Below are 19513 nucleotides of genomic sequence, written 5' to 3' on the forward strand. Positions count from 1 at the left end.
CCATTGCCGCTACCATCAACCCGATCACTTCCATGCACTGAGCTATGGAAGGAAGAGGAACGGAATGAAGTATCCGACAAGAGTCTAGAAGCTTTGTTTTTCTGGCCTCTGTCAGAAATATCCTCATTTCTAAGGAGTCTATTATTGTTCCCAAGAAGGGAACCCTTGTTGACGGAGATAGAGAACTCTTTTCCACGTTCACTTTCCATCCGTGAGATCTGAGAAAGGCCAGGACTATGTCCGTGTGAGCCTTTGCTTGAGGAAGGGACGACGCTTGAATCAGAATGTCGTCCAAGTAAGGTACTACAGCAATGCCCCTTGGTCTTAGCACAGCTAGAAGGGACCCTAGTACCTTTGTGAAAATCCTTGGAGCAGTGGCTAATCCGAAAGGAAGCGCCACGAACTGGTAATGCTTGTCCAGGAATGCGAACCTTAGGAACCGATGATGTTCCTTGTGGATAGGAATATGTAGATACGCATCCTTTAAATCCACCGTGGTCATGAATTGACCTTCCTGGATGGAAGGAAGAATAGTTCGAATGGTTTCCATCTTGAACGATGGAACCTTGAGAAACTTGTTTAAGATCTTGAGATCTAAGATTGGTCTGAACGTTCCCTCTTTTTTGGGAACTATGAACAGATTGGAGTAGAACCCCATCCCTTGTTCTCTTAATGGAACAGGATGAATCACTCCCATTTTTAACAGGTCTTCTACACAATGTAAGAATGCCTGTCTTTTTATGTGGTCTGAAGACAACTGAGACCTGTGGAACCTCCCCCTTGGGGGAAGTCCCTTGAATTCCAGAAGATAACCTTGGGAGACTATTTCTAGCGCCCAAGGATCCAGAACATCTCTTGCCCAAGCCTGAGCGAAGAGAGAGAGTCTGCCCCCCACCAGATCCGGTCCCGGATCGGGGGCCAACATTTCATGCTGTCTTGGTAGCAGTGGCAGGCTTCTTGGCCTGCTTTCCCTTGTTCCAGCCTTGCATTGGTCTCCAAGCTGGCTTGGCTTGAGAAGTATTACCCTCTTGCTTAGAGGACGTAGCACCTTGGGCTGGTCCGTTTCTACGAAAGGGACGAAAATTAGGTTTATTTTTGGCCTTGAAAGGCCGATCCTGAGGAAGGGCGTGGCCCTTACCCCCAGTGATATCAGAGATAATCTCTTTCAAGTCAGGGCCAAACAGCGTTTTCCCCTTGAAAGGAATGTTAAGTAGCTTGTTCTTGGAAGACGCATCAGCCGACCAAGATTTCAACCAAAGCGCTCTGCGCGCCACAATAGCAAACCCAGAATTCTTAGCCGCTAACCTAGCCAATTGCAAAGTGGCGTCTAGGGTGAAAGAATTAGCCAATTTGAGAGCATTGATTCTGTCCATAATCTCCTCCAAAGGAGGAGAATCACTATCGACCGCCTTTATCAGATCATCAAACCAGAAACATGCGGCTGTAGCGACAGGGACAATGCATGAAATAGGTTGTAGAAGGTAACCTTGCTGAACAAAGATCTTTTTAAGCAAACCTTCTAATTTTTTATCCATAGGATCTTTGAAAGCACAACTATCCTCTATGGGTATAGTGGTGCGTTTGTTTAAAGTGGAAACCGCTCCCTCGACCTTGGGGACTGTCTGCCATAAGTCCTTTCTGGGGTCGACCATAGGAAACAATTTTTTAAATATGGGGGGAGGGACGAAAGGAATACCGGGCCTTTCCCATTCTTTATTAACAATGTCCGCCACCCGCTTGGGTATAGGAAAAGCTTCTGGGAGCCCCGGCACCTCTAGGAACTTGTCCATTTTACATAGTTTCTCTGGGATGACCAACTTGTCACAATCATCCAGAGTGGATAATACCTCCTTAAGCAGAATGCGGAGATGTTCCAACTTAAATTTAAATGCAATCACATCAGGTTCAGCCTGTTGAGAAATGTTTCTTGAATCACTAATTTCTCCCTCAGACAAAACCTCCCTGGCCCCATCAGACTGGGTTAGGGGCCCTTCAGAAATATTATTATCAGCGTCGTCATGCTCTTCAGTATCTAAAACAGAGCAGCCGCGCTTACGCTGATAAGTGTTCATTTTGGCTAAAATGTTTTTGACAGAATTATCCATTACAGCCGTTAATTGTTGCATAGTAAGGAGTATTGGCGCGCTAGATGTACTAGGGGCCTCCTGAGTGGGCAAGACTCGTGTAGACGAAGGAGGGAATGATGCAGTACCATGCTTACTCCCCTCACTTGAGGAATCATCTTGGGCATCATTGTCATTATCACATAAATCACATTTATTTAAATGAATAGGAATTCTGGCTTCCCCACATTCAGAACACAGTCTATCTGGTAGTTCAGACATGTTAAACAGGCATAAACTTGATAACAAAGTACAAAAAACGTTTTAAAATAAAACCGTTACTGTCACTTTAAATATTAAACTGAACACACTTTATTACTGCAATTGCGAAAAAACATGAAGGAATTGTTCAAAATTCACCAAATTTTCACCACAGTGTCTTAAAGCCTTAAAAGTATTGCACACCAAATTTGGAAGCTTTAACCCATAAAATAACGGAACCGGAGCCGTTTTTAACTTTAACCCCTTTACAGTCCCTGGTATCTGCTTTGCTGAGACCCAACCAAGCCCAAAGGGGAATACGATACCAAATGACGCCTTCAGAAAGTCTTTCTAAGTATCAGAGCTCCTCTCACATGCGACTGCATGCCATGCCTCTCAAAAACAAGTGCGCAACACCGGCGCGAAAATGAGGCTCTGCTTATGCTTTGGGAAAGCCCCTAAAGAATAAGGTGTCTAATACAGTGCCTGCCGATATCAATATATCAAAATACCCAGATAAAATGATTCCTCAAGGCTAAATATGTGTTAATAATGAATCGATTTAGCCCAAAAAAAGTCTACAGTCTTAATAAGCCCTTGTGAAGCCCTTATTTACGATCGTAATAAACATGGCTTACCGGATCCCATAGGGAAAATGACAGCTTCCAGCATTACATCGTCTTGTTAGAATGTGTCATACCTCAAGCAGCAAGAGACTGCACACTGTTCCCCCAACTGAAGTTAATTGCTCTCAACAGTCCTGTGTGGAACAGCCATGGATTTTAGTGACGGTTGCTAAAATCATTTTCCTCATACAAACAGAATTCTTCATCTCTTTTCTGTTTCTGAGTAAATAGTACATACCAGCACTATTTCAAAATAACAAACTCTTGATTGAATAATAAAAACTACAGTTAAACACTAAAAAACTCTAAGCCATCTCCGTGGAGATGTTGCCTGTACAACGGCAAAGAGAATGACTGGGGTAGGCGGAGCCTAGGAGGGATCATGTGACCAGCTTTGCTGGGCTCTTTGCCATTTCCTGTTGGGGAAGAGAATATCCCACAAGTAAGGATGACGCCGTGGACCGGACACACCTATGTTGGAGAAATGTTTCATTATTGCAAGTGAAACATTATTGAAATATACATTCATTATTTATTTTGCTGCCTTTTGTTGTAAAATACATCTAAAATTTGTGCTTGTTTTACTTTCTCCAAGGAAGTTTTGGGTTATACTTAATACTTATAGGTAATTTATGCAAGATTTTGTTTACTTCACCCTCCCCCTACGATGCCACATGTTTGTAAAGGGTGGATTATCAGTATTGCTTCAACAATCATGATGTGAGAATCATTCTTTGCAATAGTAACTAGGTTGAATCAGTGCTATACCCCCTTAGGGGAAGAGATAAGGGCAGGGTTCCTCAGTCTGCCTCAACTGCACATGTGCAAACAGAGTTTATGCTATATCTGAATATTAGTTTGTGATTGGTTAGCAAGGATTCTTTAGTTCTGGGGGACAGGGAAATCAGTGAAATGAACACACATAAAACAATATACTCATCTGACAAAATAAAGCTGCATTTTTTATTGTAAAATTATTCTTAGTTATGAAGGTTCAAAATCATGTAGTTTACAATTTGTGTTTAGTAGTCCTTTAATAGTATTTAAAAAAAAAGAGGAAGGAGCAAATAACTGACATCCAATTGATAAAAATAAATGGCAAAGTAGCAAATTGTATATTTAAGAAAAAAAGTGGGCTATTGATTTAATCAATTTGACAATTATTATGTTAGATGCTTTAAAAGTAGGTAAGCACTACACTAATACAGCAGGAAAAGCCAGCAGGATAGTAGGTTGTAAATAAAGTGGAATAGCAGAAAAAAGTGAGACACTTCATAGATTACAAGATCTAGAGACACCATTTATAGAAGCAGATACATTATAAATTCTATAAAGGGAGGCTTCTAAACAGAACATGATTTCTAAACTATTTATAAAGAAGGACTTAAAGGGACAGTCAATACCAGAATTTTTGTTGTTTTAAAAGATAGATAATCCCTTAATTACCAATTCCCCAGTTTTGCATAACCAACACAGTTATAATTATACACATTTTACCTCTGTGATTACCTTGTATCTAAGCCTCAGCAGACTGCCCCCTTATTTCAGTTTTTTTGACAGACTTGCATTTTAGCCAATCAGAGCTGTCTCAATGGTAAATTCACGAGAATGAGCTCAATGTTATCTATATGAAACACATGAATTAATGCCCTTTAGTGGTGAAAAACTTTCAAAATGCATTTAGATTAGAGGCGGCCTTCAAGGTCTAAGAAATAGCATATGAACCTCCTAGGTTTAGCTTTCAACTAAGAATACCAAGAAAACAAAGCAAAATGTGTGATAAAAGTAAATTGAAAAGTTGTTTAAAATTACATGCCTTATCTGAATCATGAAAGTTTTTTATGGACTTGACTGTTCCACATGTATAGCATGGGGCGACAGAATGTACAACAGTGATATGACAGAAAATGTCACATATATCAAGGGTTTTATAAAGTCCCTCATACACAACACAGGTGCACTCACCTGTGCCCTGCGTGTCTCAGACACATCAAAGAGGTCTCACATGAATACTCACCTGTTCCCTGCATCTCTCAGGGCTGTCACACGTAAGACACCTGTGCCCTGCATCCCTCAGACTCATCACACACACGTACATTCACCTGTGCCATGCATCCCTTAGACACATACACTCACCTGAGCCCTGCAACTCTCAGACACATTAGACACACACCCTTACCTTGGCCCTGCATCCCTCAGACACACACACTCACCTGTAACCTGCATCCCTTAGACACACACTCACATACACTCAGGATCTACATTAGACACACCCCTTCCCCTCAGGTTAAACATATATGTACCTGTGTGTGTGTGTAATTTGTAATATGAGCAATAATAGCACATTGTGCACTATCTTTTTAAAGTATAGGGAGCACTAAAAATAATGTTGGTTACATTAAAATGCTCTGGTAAACCTTTTTAACCTTTCACTTATAATACCAGATTGTGCGCTAATGGGCTAATGTACCCTGTGCTATCGATTGCACTCCATTTGTTATCTAGCCCTAAATAGTTAGGAATGGAGCACAGTTACACTTGAATTATTTTAACCCTTTCCACTGGGACCTCCTGGCAAAAACTATATTTTTATTTTTATTTTTTTAAGTAGACAACTCAAGGTATTGATCTTGGCCTATTTTGGTATATTTCATGCCACCATTTCACCGTCAAATGCTATCAAATAAAAAAAATGGTACTTTTTTCACAAACTTTGGGTTTCTCACAGAAATTATTTACATACTTCATGTGCAATCATGGCACAAATGTTTGTAAAAGTTTCTCTGGGATCCCCTTTGTTCAGAAATAGACATATATGGCTTTGCCATTGCTTTTTGGTAATTAGAAGGCCGCTAATTGTAGCTGCGCACCACACTTCTATTATTCCCGGAAGTGATGGGGTTAATTAGGTAGTTTAAAAGGTTAATGTTAGCTTTAGTGTGTACCTGACACCCCCTGATCCCTACCTGATCCCTCCCAAACAGCTCTCTTCCCTCTCCCACCCCCCCCCCCCCCCACTGGTAACCCCATCTTAGGTACTGGCAGACAGTCTGCCAGTGTGAAAAAAATAAGGCTTTTTTTATTAATAAAATGTTTTTTTGGGTTTTTTTTTTTTATCCAGTGTAGGATTCCCCCCAACAGCTCTCTAAACCTCCCCCCTCTAACTGTTAGGCGCCATCTTAGGTACTGGCAGCTGTCTGCCAGTATCTATAAAACCGTTTTTGTTGTTTTAATTTTTTGTTGTTTTTTTTATTTTTTATTTTTAGCCTAGTGTCCTATCCACACACCCCCCCCCACCCGAGATCTTTTATTTAGGGCCCCCACACCCCCAGATCCCCTGCTTTAGGTAGCGTAGCTGCTCAATCCCACCTTGTCCCTGTATTATGATTTTTTTCCATAGCGTAGGCCCCCTCCCATTTCCTCCCGCTTCCCCTGTTGGGCCACCCACCCGCCTCCCGCTCACACCTCCCGCCGGCACCAACAGAAGATCGTTACAGACTGACAAACACAGTGTCACCGTCTTTAACGATCAGGCATCTTTCCTCATATAGAGGCGGAGCACCGATCGCGCTCCGTCTCCATATGCGGCAGATGCCTGAAGCTTCAGGAGCTCCAGCTCTCGTTCGTGAAGCGACAACGTATATACACGTCATGCGGTACGATAGCCAAAGTAACGCACAATGTATATATACGCCGTATTGGGTTAAGGGGTTAAATTCTTAAGCTGCACATTAACCTCTGTCTGCTGTGTAACTGTCTATTAAATATAACTGTCATTTACACTAGACAAAATATCACCATCACAGAGTCTTCCCTTGACTTAATATGCGCTAATCACCTGTATTTATAGGAACTTCATCTTCCTCAGTCTTCACCTGAACACACACATATGGTTCTCCTCCGTGCTCAACCACTGAGTCATCTGAAGGCATCACATCCATATAACCTGTACAGTGAGAATGCACGTTTGTGTAAGTAGTTTTTAGTGTCTGTGGAATTCATTAATATATCTCTCCTTATATATATAAAAATCATTTAAAATTACCCAGAAATTACTATGGGCATCTGAGAAAATTATTTAGTAGATCATCACACTTACTATGCACATTCGCCTATGAACCAAAAACCTGACACAACAAAAAAGTTAACACTCACCTGTAACCCACGTACCTCACACACAGTAAATGTGGACACTTACCTGTTACCCACGTACCTCACACACAATGACCTAAATTACAAGTGGTGCCCTAACACTTGAACACAAGCAAAATCGGGATTAGAGTGCTCAAATTACAATTTGAAAGTAAACTTCTAACCAGCGTACCTCACACACAATATAAGAGCACACTCACAACTTGTGTATCTCAGACACAACAAATGTACCCACCTGTAACCTGCATCCCTCAGACACAATATACATGCACACAACTGTAACTTGCATCCCTCATAATCACTTGTAACCTGCGTCCTAAAGACACAACACAACACAAGTGCACGTTCACATAGGCTTATATTGTCACTGGTTTCCTCATCTGTAACTCATGTGCTTCACACACACAATATGCATGCACACTCATCTGTAACTCGTATTCCTCAGACACAACATAAAATACACATTAATTTGTAAACCAGATACCTCACACACAACAAATGTGCACACTCACCTGTAACCCACGTACCTCACACAACAAACATGCACAGTCACCTGTAACCCAGATACCTCATACACACACACACACAACCCGTGCACACTCACCTGTAACCTGCATATCTTAGACACAACACATGTGCACGCTAACCTGTAACCTGTGTACCTCAGATACAACACACATGCACACTCACCTGAGTTGATGCTGTCACTGGTTTCTTCATCTGGTGCTTCCAGCTGATGCCTCAAACACAGATCTTCTGTTATCTCAACTTTCACTATATCAGAGGTATCTGCGTCTGTACAAATAAAGCAGATTTGTTTTTATATCACATTATCTATTTTTTATAACTTTAGCATAAAGCAGTTTGTGTATTGGGAGCGGAGCTGAGCGGTGACCAAAGATGGTCACATAACATGGAGCTTCAGTGCCAGGAGAGGACTAAGAGCTCCTTGAACAGCAGTACCTACATGCACTTTGTAGCACACAGACCGCGGAAAGTCCAGTAATGGTGGTGGTTCATTTAGCCACTCTCCACAGCCCCTGTATGTCTGTTCTTAGCAGGTAATGAAGCACAGTGCGGACACTGCCTAACCACGCTACTAGAGACCACATGGCTCTACAAACACTTTGGAGCCATCACTTCTATGGACACCATCTTACACTGAAGTATGTACACTGTCTATTCCTTTATAGGAAATTATTAGGAACTGTCACGAATACCTCAGGATTCAGCTAAGAAAGGGTTAATTCCTGTTCAGCTTGTGAACTAAGAACCATTGTTTGTCTTTTAAAAATAGCTGTGTCCTGGGTTTGTGTTTCTTTGAAGTGCCAGGGGCATCATAAATGCTTGGCAGTGTAAACAGGATAGAATTTTATGGCTTAGACTGTCAGGAGAATACATGATAGAAAACAGGGCATCAGTCACAGAAAACTTATAAGGTCACTAAAAACAGAATTTATGTTTACCTGATAAATTACTTTCTCCAACGGTGTGTCCGGTCCACGGCGTCATCCTTACTTGTGGGATATTCTCCCCCCCAACAGGAAATGGCAAAGAGCCCAGCAAAGCTGGTCACATGATCCCTCCTAGGCTCCGCCTTCCCCAGTCATTCGACCGACGTAAAGGAGGAATATTTGCATAGGAGAAACCATATGATACCGTGGTGACTGTAGTTAAAGAAAATAAATTATCAGACCTGATTAAAAAACCAGGGCGGGCCGTGGACCGGACACACCGTTGGAGAAAGTAATTTATCAGGTAAACATAAATTCTGTTTTCTCCAACATAGGTGTGTCCGGTCCACGGCGTCATCCTTACTTGTGGGAACCAATACCAAAGCTTTAGGACACGGATGAAGGGAGGGAGCAAATCAGGTCACCTATATGGAAGGCACCACGGCTTGCAAAACCTTTCTCCCAAAAATAGCCTCAGAAGAAGCAAAAGTATCAAACTTGTAAAATTTAGTAAAAGTGTGCAGTGAAGACCAAGTCGCTGCCTTACATATCTGATCAACAGAAGCCTCGTTCTTGAAGGCCCATGTGGAAGCCACAGCCCTAGTGGAATGAGCTGTGATTCTTTCAGGAGGCTGCCGTCCGGCAGTCTCGTAAGCCAATCTGATGATGCTTTTAATCCAAAAAGAGAGAGAGGTAGAAGTTGCTTTTTGACCTCTCCTTTTACCAGAATAAACAACAAACAAGGAAGATGTTTGTCTAAAATCCTTTGTAGCATCTAAATAGAATTTCAGAGCACGAACAACATCCAAGTTGTGCAACAAACGTTCCTTCTTTGAAACTGGATTCGGACACAAAGAAGGCACGACTATCTCCTGGTTAATGTTTTTGTTAGAAACAACTTTCGGAAGAAAACCAGGTTTAGTACGTATCAACGGAATGTAAGGGTTCAAACGGAACCCCCTGAAGAACTGAAAGAACTAAATTGAGACTCCAAGGAGGAGTCAAAGGTTTGTAAACAGGCTTGATTCTAACCAGAGCCTGAACAAAGGCTTGAACATCTGGCACAGCTGCCAGTTTTTTGTGAAGTAACACAGACAAGGCAGAAATCTGTCCCTTCAAGGAACTAGCAGATAATCCTTTCTCCAAACCTTCTTGAAGGAAGGATAGAATCTTAGGAATTTTTACCTTGTCCCAAGGGAATCCTTTAGATTCACACCAACAGATATATTTTTTCCATATTTTGTGGTAAATGTTTCTAGTTACAGGCTTTCTGGCCTGAACAAGAGTATCAATGACAGAATCTGAGAACCCTCGCTTTGATAAGATCAAGCGTTCAATCTCCAAGCAGTCAGTTGGAGTGAGACCAGATTCGGATGTTCGAACGGACCTTGAACAAGAAGGTCTCGTCTCAAAGGTAGCTTCCATGGTGGAGCCGATGACATATTCACCAGGTCTGCATACCAAGTCCTGCGTGGCCACGCAGGAGCTATCAAGATCACCGATGCTCTCTCCTGATTGATCCTGGCTACCAGCCTGGGAATGAGAGGGAACGGTGGGAATACATAAGCTAGTTTGAAGGTCCAAGGTGCTACTAGTGCATCTACTAGAGTCGCCTTGGGATCCCTGGATCTGGACCCGTAGCAAGGAACCTTGAAGTTCTGACGAGAGGCCATCAGATCCATGTCTGGAATGCCCCACGAGTGATTTGGGCAAAGATTTCCGGATGGAGTTCCCACTCCCCCGGATGAAATGTCTGACGACTCAGAAAATCCGCTTCCCAATTTTCCACTCCTGGGATGTGGATTGCAGACAAGTGGCAGGAGTGAGTCTCCGCCCATTGAATGATTTTGGTCACTTCTTCCATCGCCAGGGAACTCCTTGTTCCCCCCTGATGGTTGATGTACGCAACAGTCGTCATGTTGTCTGATTGAAACCGTATGAACTTGGCCTTTGCTAGCTGAGGCCAAGCCTTGAGAGCATTGAGTATCGCTCTCAGTTCCAGAATATTTATCGGTAGAAGAGATTCTTCCCGAGACCAAAGACCCTGAGCTTTCAGGGGTCCCCAGACCGCGCCCCAGCCCACCAGACTGGCGTCGGTCGTGACAATGACCCACTCTGGTCTGCGGAAGCTCATCCCCTGTGACAGGTTGTCCAGGGACAGCCACCAACGGAGTGAATCTCTGGTCCTCTGATTTACTTGTATCGTCGGAGACAAGTCTGTATAGTCCCCATTCCACTAACTGAGCATGCACAGTTGTAATGGTCTTAGATGAATGCGCGCAAAAGGAACTATGTCCATTGCCGCTACCATCAAACCTATTACTTCCATGCAATGCGCTATGGAAGGAAGAGGAACAGAATGAAGTATTTGACAAGAGTTCAGAAGTTTTGATTTTCTGGCCTCTGTCAGAAAAATCCTCATTTCTAAGGAGTCTATTATTGTTCCCAAGAAGGGAACCCTTGTTGACGGAGACAGAGAACTTTTTTCTACGTTCACTTTCCACCCGTGAGATCTGAGAAAGGCCAGGACAATGTCCGTGTGAGCCTTTGCTTGAGGAAGGGACGACGCTTGAATCAGAATGTCGTCCAAGTAAGGTACTACTGCAATGCCCCTTGGTCTTAGCACCGCTAGAAGGGACCCTAGTACCTTTGTGAAAATCCTTGGAGCAGTGGCTAATCCGAACGGAAGTGCCACAAACTGGTAATGCTTGTCCAGGAATGCGAACCTTAGGAACCGATGATGTTCCTTGTGGATAGGAATATGTAGATACGCATCCTTTAAATCCACCGTGGTCATGAATTGACCTTCCTGGATGGAAGGAAGAATAGTTCGAATGGTTTCCATTTTGAACGATGGAACCTTGAGAAACTTGTTTAGGATCTTGAGATCTAAGATTGGTCTGAATGTTCCCTCTTTTTTGGGAACTACGAACAGATTGGAGTAGAACCCCATCCCTTGTTCTCCTAATGGAACAGGATGAATCACTCCCATTTTTAACAGGTCTTCTACACAATGTAAGAATGCCTGTTTTTTTATGTGGTCTGAAGACAATTGAGACCTGTGGAACCTCCCCCTTGGGGGAAGCCCCTTGAATTCCAGAGGATAACCTTGGGAGACTATTTCTAGCGCCCAAGGATCCAGAACATCTCTTGCCCAAGCCTGAGCGAAGAGAGAGAGTCTGCCCCCCACCAGATCCGGTCCCGGATCGGGGGTCAACATCTCATGCTGTCTTGGTAGCAGTGGCAGGTTTCTTGGCCTGCTTTCCTTTGTTCCAGCCTTGCATTGGTCTCCAGGCTGGCTTGGCTTGAGAAGTATTACCCTCTTGCTTAGAGGACGTAGCACTTGGGGCTGGTCCGTTTCTGCGAAAGGGACGAAAATTAGGTTTATTTTTGGCCTTGAAAGACCTATCCTGAGGAAGGGCGTGGCCCTTGCCCCCAGTGATATCAGAGATAATCTCTTTCAAGTCAGGGCCAAACAGCGTTTTCCCCTTGAAAGGAATGTTAAGCAATTTGTTCTTGGAAGACGCATCCGCTGACCAAGATTTTAACCAAAGCGCTCTGCGCGCCACAATAGCAAAACCAGAATTTTTCGCCGCTAACCTAGCCAATTGCAAAGTGGCGTCTAGGGTGAAAGAATTAGCCAATTTGAGAGCACGAATTCTGTCCATAATCTCCTCATAAGAAGAAGAATTATTATTGATCGCCTTTTCTAGCTCATCGAACCAGAAACACGCGGCTGTAGTGACAGGAACAATGCATGAAATTGGTTGTAGAAGGTAACCTTGCTGAACAAACATCTTTTTAAGCAAACCTTCTAATTTTTTATCCATAGGATCTTTGAAAGCACAACTATCTTCTATGGGTATAGTGGTGCGTTTGTTTAGAGTAGAAACCGCCCCCTCGACCTTGGGGACTGTCTGCCATAAGTCCTTTCTGGGGTCGACCATAGGAAACAATTTTTTAAATATGGGGGGAGGGACGAAAGGTATACCGGGCCTTTCCCATTCTTTATTTACAATGTCCGCCACCCGCTTGGGTATAGGAAAAGCTTCGGGGGGCCCCGGGACCTCTAGGAACTTGTCCATTTTACATAGTTTCTCTGGAATGACCAAATTCTCACAATCATCCAGAGTGGATAACACCTCCTTAAGCAGAGCGCGGAGATGTTCCAATTTAAATTTAAATGTAATCACATCAGGTTCAGCTTGTTGAGAAATTTTCCCTGAATCTGAAATTTCTCCCTCAGACAAAACCTCCCTGGCCCCCTCAGATTGGTGTAGGGGCCCTTCAGAACCAATATCATCAGCGTCCTCATGCTCTTCAGTATTTTCTAAAACAGAGCAGTCGCGCTTTCGCTGATAAGTGGGCATTTTGGCTAAAATGTTTTTGATAGAATTATCCATTACAGCCGTTAATTGTTGCATAGTAAGGAGTATTGGCGCGCTAGATGTACTAGGGGCCTCCTGTGTGGGCAAGACTGGTGTAGACGAAGGAGGGGATGATGCAGTACCATGCTTACTCCCCTCACTTGAGGAATCATCTTGGGCATCATTTTCTCTAAATTTTGTGTCACATAAATCACATCTATTTAAATGAGAAGGAACCTTGGCTTCCCCACATTCAGAACACAGTCTATCTGGTAGTTCAGACATGTTAAACAGGCAAAAACTTGATAACAAAGTACAAAAAACGTTTTAAAATAAATCGTTACTGTCACTTTAAATTTTAAACTGAACACACTTTATTACTGCAATTGCGAAAAAGTATGAAGGAATTGTTCAAAATTCACCAAAATTTCACCACAGTGTCTTAAAGCCTTAAAAGTATTGCACACCAAATTTGGAAGCTTTAACCCTTAAAATAACGGAACCGGAGCAGTTTTTATATTTAACCCCTTTACAGTCCCTGGTATCTGCTTTGCTGAGACCCAACCAAGCCCAAAGGGGAATACGATACCAAATGACGCCTTCAGAAAGTCTTTTCTATGTATCAGAGCTCCTCACACATGCATCTGCATGTCATGCTTCTCAAAAACAAGTGCGCAATACAGGCGCGAAAATGAGACTCTGCCTATGATTAGGGAAAGCCCCTAGAGAATAAGGTGTCCAATACAGTGCCTGCCGGTTATTTTACATAATTCCCAAGATTAAAATAATTCCTCAAGGCTATGGAGTATAAAATATAAATCGATTTAGCCCAGAAAATGTCTACAGTCTTAGAAAGCCCTTGTGAAGCCCTTTATTTCTTTCTGTAATAAAAATGGCTTACCGGATCCCATAGGGAAAATGACAGCTTCCAGCATTACATCGTCTTGTTAGAATGTGTCATACCTCAAGCAGCAAAAGACTGCTCACTGTTCCCCCAACTGAAGTTAATTCCTCTCAACAGTCCTGTGTGGAACAGCCATCGATTTTAGTAACGGTTGCTAAAATCATTTTCCTCTTACAAACAGAAATCTTCATCTCTTTTCTGTTTCAGAGTAAATAGTACATACCAGCACTATTTTAAAATAACAAACTCTTGATTGAATAATAAAAACTACAGTTAAACACTAAAAAACTCTAAGCCATCTCCGTGGAGATGTTGCCTGTACAACGGCAAAGAGAATGACTGGGGAAGGCGGAGCCTAGGAGGGATCATGTGACCAGCTTTGCTGGGCTCTTTGCCATTTCCTGTTGGGGAGGAGAATATCCCACAAGTAAGGATGACGCCGTGGACCGGACACACCTATGTTGGAGAAAGGACATTGGTATTATGTATATATGTGTTTAAAACTGTTATGACATTAAATGAAGGGAAATCTGTCATATCTGGTATCCAATTGATTCTCCCAATGAAACCAAGAGAGTACCAATCAGTATATCCGACTATAGAGTGGCCTATCAGAAATTATAATGGGTTCTATAATTTCAGGCAAAAAAAACTTAGTTTACTGAAGGTCATAAAGACAGGGGGGTTTCTTAGCCCACCCAGGAGGGTGTGGTCAGGCAACTTGATCTATGGAAAAGAGGTATAAGAATCTTTTTCAGCTATGAGAGCCATTCTTACAAGGGGAGCTGTTCCACAGAGTGAGAATCCATCGCTTCATGCCAGACCCTGGCACAGATCTTGAAACTAGGAAAGTATTAAATTCTGTTTTTCTCCTTTTTTATTTTAAACACTGTTTGCTAATGTGTTATTTTATTTGTACCAACTTTTTATTAATAATGCATTGTGCATAATATTTTTGGTATAATAAATAATTCTTTTATTAAGTTTGGCCTTTGTCTAATAATTGAACCACGTTACTGAAAGAGACTGGAATATTAGAACTGTATAATTTAGGTTATTTTTCTGCTAAATTGTACCCAGAGAGTTAATGTGTAAGTCTGGGTTTTTCTTTAGGATTTTCCCTTTAATACAATTTAAGTGGTGGCAGCTGAGATATTGTAGTTAGTTAGTGTGGGTGGCATTAAAGGAGTTTTGGGGCATTTCTTTTACGTCTAGTACAGACTGGAGAGTGTTGTTAACCCTTGCACCCACTGAACTAAATCACAAGCTGGCCTGGTGTGGCTAGATTGTGACCTATCAGTGAGAGTAAAAGGGGTCTGATAACCCTTTCTGTGCCAAATAAGTGACTGGCGCAGGGTTGGATAACCTTGGTTCGTCACAAATTGGTGGGCAGCGGTGTAGATAATTTTTGTTATTAGATTTTAGTGCCTGTGGATTTGCTAGGGTGAAAATCCCGGTACTAAAAGAAATTGTTTCTTACAATTTCCAAAGGCTAAAACTCAGTGCATTATATAGTCACACATTGCAGTCCCCTTCCCTATTCTCTGTTTTTCTTTTCTATTTTATTTTTGCTATGGAATCATACGAGCAACAGACTAAAGAAGCGTTGGCACTCTTATGCCAGGAGCGTGATATTCCAACACGTGGAAAGAACAAAGATGTACTAATACAAGCTCTTCTTGAATATGATAACAGCCAAATCACACCAGTTGAGGTCTCAGGAGAGATGTCTGCAGCTGGGGGCAACAATTTATCAGGATCTGGGGATCCATTGGACTTATTTGCAAACTGTTTTTAAACATATGGGCTCAGTGGATGCAAGTTTGCGCATGGAACTGATTACAAAATGTTATGAGAGACAAGCTGCTGTGGCTGAGAGACAGGCTGCTGTGGCTGATACACAGGCGGCTAGGGAAGCTGAGAGAGAGTCTCTGGCAGCTGAAAGACAGGCTGCTGAACGACAGGCGGAGAGAGAGTATCAGCTACAGCTTGCATGGTTGGAGAGAGGGATGGTCTCCCCTGTTAGTGAACCTAGGGACCCACCTGCTCCAGAGTGCGTGTAGAGAATTTTCCCACTCTGGAGAAAGATGGAGATGTGGATGTATTCCTACGTAGCTTTGAGAGAGTTTGCAGACAGTTCCAGTTGCCAAGGGAGCAGTGGGCCAAGTACCTTACCCCTGGCCTGAAAGGTCCTGCACTGGAGGCGTTTGCTGAACTACCCCCAGAGTTTGATCAGGACCATGATTCCATTAAAGCTGCACTGCAGAGGAGGTATAATCTTACTCCTGAGGTGTAGAGGAAGAAATTCCGTTCTCTGCAGAAAAGTTTGTCAGAGAGCTATACCACAGCTGTTGGGGACTTGATGACAGCCTTTAAACAGTGGGTCAGAGGATTAAAAGTTGCCACTATGGAGGGGCTGGAGGATTTGATCGTGAAGGAGCAATTTATGCAGCTGTGCCCAGCAGAAGTTCAAGAATGGGTTTTGGACCGTAAACCCATAACAGCATTGGAAGCTGGTGAGCTGGCAGATTTTTACACAGCCAACAGGTCACCAGGGAATGGGAGAAAATCCTTTTCTAAGGGGGGATCCACCTGGAAAGGAGCTGCTGCATGACCCCCCTTCACAAAACCTGCTGCGCGTTTGTTTCCTGTGTCTTTTCCCCCTGGGAAAGGAGGGGCGAGTGCTGCATCTGGGCAGGGGGATACCCGCAGATGTTTTGCTTGCAACAAAGTGGGCCACATCAGCTCCACTTGCCTAGAGAGGATTAACTTGGAGCAATCAGCTGGAGGGGGTAATCCCTCAGAAGTACCAGCATCTGTTTTGTTTGTTTCCCATCCAGAGGAAAACAACCATGAGAACTTGCAACCTGTGACTGTTGGAGACAAGGTAACCTTGGGGCTTAGGGACACGGGTGCAGAAGTGACTATTGTGTGTCCAAAGCTAGTGAACTCTGAGAACATTATCCCTGGAAAGACTAGCAGTTAAAGGGATTGGGGGAATGAAACTTGCAGTGCCTATGGCACATGTTTATCTTGATTGGGGAGCGAGGAGAGGTTTAAGAAATGTGGGGGTATCTGAAAATATTCCTAATGATGTTTTACTGGGTACTGATTTGGGTAGATTGTTATCTCTTTATGTGCCTGACAATGCTACATGTGACCTAGGGACATTAGTTGTAGATCCTTATGTGAAAAGGGCTGTGTGTGGAAATGCTCAGAGACATTATGACCAGGAGAGAGGACAGAGTGCATGGGTGCAAAGTGCTGTGCCTGAACTGGGGGTGTCTGTGCTGAGATGTGAAACTGTACAGTGTGAGACTGATGGTGGAGAAAGGCAGATAGATGGTGTGGGTCTGCCTGTGCCTGAATCGAGTTTAGCTGTACAGGGAGAAACTGTCTGTGAGAGGAGGCAGATGAGTGGTGAGTGTCTGTTTGTGATTGAATCAGTGGATTCTATAGAAGGAGGTGAGATTGACGGGGGAGAGAATGACTGGGTGACTGGGCTGCTGGATGATGTGTGCCAGTCTGTGCCAGGGCCAATTCAGTTCCCTGGGAAAAGACACAATATAGGGGATAAATGGCAGAAGGAAGATGTGTGCTTGTCTGCACCAATGTCAGAAGGATCCCATATGCTGTGTGAGGACGCAAAGTGGCAGACTGACTGTGAGAGAGAGCAGGGGGGCAAGCTAGCCCACTCTATGACAGAAGCCGCAGAGCCACAGAATTCGGAGTGTGTGGGGGAGGAGGGTACAGGATACTCTTTGAGGGACCCCCAGAGTGAGTGTGAAAGATTGTGGGTGACAGAGACCCCAGTAACCTCAGCTGTGACCTATAAACAGACTGCACAGACTAGGGGACAGAGACTGACACAGACTGCAGGCACGGGGGGGGGGGGAGTACAGAGAAGTGTATTTACACAGCCCCACAGTGCCATTCAGCAAATACATTGATAGGTGTGCAGCATCGGAGTCCCCAGCAGGCTCAGCTACTAGGACCCACAGTGGAGAGGAGGGGGGCAGTTAGTCAACCCCCTACCAACCATAACAGAGTGCAGGAGTACAGGAATTCTACTCCAGTGGGAGGGCAAGAGCCCGTGGTAGTTAAGCAGCAACTGACAGCACACAATATGTTCAGAGAGCACACAATAGGTAACAAGACCCTAGGTTTCACAGGCACCTCGGTAACAGGGAATGATGTGTTATTCAGGGATAAGATGCAAGCCTTATTGGTGGAGGTACCTGCAAAACCCAGAGATGCCATATTCCCACAAAAACAGTTGCAGGATTTTACTGCCAGAGAGGGAGTATATGAGATGGGGCAAAATGTTCTGGTACTAACACCCATGAGGCAGAACCAGCTACAGGCTGCCTGGCAGGGGCCCTGCAATATATTGAATCTGTTGGGTAGAGCAACTAGTGTGTCACTTTTAAAAGGAGGGCATCCTGCTGGCAAAACTGCTATGTGCAATTTGTCTGGCAATGGTATTATCACCGCAAGGGGAAACTCCCTTTGATACGCATCGGGAGTGGCTCATAGCCACCCCCTTTTGCGTCTCTTATTGAGGGAGGTGTCACGAATACCTCAGGATTAAGCTAAGAAAGGGTTAATTCCTGTTCAGCTTGTGAACTAAGAACCATTGTTTGTCTTTTAAAAATAGCTGTGTCCTGGGTTTGTGTTTCTTTGAAGTGCCAGGGGCATCATAAATGCTTGGCAGTGTAAACAGGATAGAATTTTATGGCTTAGACTGTCAGGAGAATACATGATAGAAAACAGGGTGATCAGTCACAGAAAACTTATAAGGTCACTAAAAGGACATTGGTATTATGTATATATGTGTTTAAAACTGTTATGACATTAAATGAAGGGAAATCTGTCATATCTGGTATCCAATTGATTCTCCCAATGAAACCAAGAGAGTACCAATCAGTATATCTGACTATAGAGTGGCCTATCAGAAATTATAATGGGTTCTATAATTTCAGGCAAAAAAAACTTAGTTTACTGAAGGTCATAAAGACAGGGGGGTTTCTTAGCCCGCCCAGGAGGGTGTGGTCAGGCAACCTAATCTATGGAAAAGAGGTATAAGAATCTTTTTCAGCTATGAGAGCCATTCTTACAAGGGGAGCTGTTCCACAGAGTGAGAATCCATCGCTTCATGCCAGACCCTGGCACAGATCTTGAAACTAGGAAAGTATTAAATTCTGTTTTTCTCCTTTTTTATTTTAAAACACTGTTTGCTAATGTGTTATTTTATTTGTACCAACTTTTTATTAATAATGCATTGTGCATAATATTTTTGGCATAATAAATAATTATTTTATTAAGTTTGGCCTTTGTCTAATAATTGAACCATGTTACTGAAAGAGACTGGAATATTAGAACTGTATAATTTAGGTTATTTTTCTGCTAAATTGTACTCAGAGAGTTAATGTGTAAGTCTGGGTTTTTCCTTAGGATTTTTCCTTTAATAAATTTTAAGTGGTGGCAGCTGAGATACTGTAGTTAGTTAGTGTGGGTGGCATTAAAGGAGTTTTGGGGCATTTCGTTTACGTCTAGTACAGACTGGAGAGTGTTGTTAACCCTTGCACCCACTGAACTAAATCACAAGCTGGCCTGGTGTGGCTAGATTGTGACCTATCAGTGAAAGTAGAAGGGGTCTGATAACCCTTTCTGTGCCAAATAAGTG

At 43.1% G+C, this 19513-nt stretch overlaps 1 protein-coding gene across 1 annotated transcript in view; it reads right to left on the bottom strand.

Moving 5' to 3' along the window:
- LOC128657380 (gastrula zinc finger protein XlCGF26.1-like) overlaps positions 1-19513 on the bottom strand; it is a 99080-nt gene that overhangs the window by 24580 nt on the left and 54987 nt on the right. Inside the window, exons 3-4 of the mRNA XM_053711710.1 lie at positions 7793-7897; positions 6789-6896 (exon numbers count right to left, since the gene is read on the bottom strand). Of these exons, the coding sequence (XP_053567685.1) occupies positions 6789-6896; positions 7793-7897 (213 nt within the window). The remainder of the gene's footprint in view (positions 1-6788; positions 6897-7792; positions 7898-19513) is intronic.

Source organism: Bombina bombina, chromosome 4 (genome assembly GCF_027579735.1).
Source record: "Bombina bombina isolate aBomBom1 chromosome 4, aBomBom1.pri, whole genome shotgun sequence".
In the NCBI taxonomy this organism is placed as follows: Eukaryota; Metazoa; Chordata; class Amphibia; order Anura; family Bombinatoridae; genus Bombina; species Bombina bombina.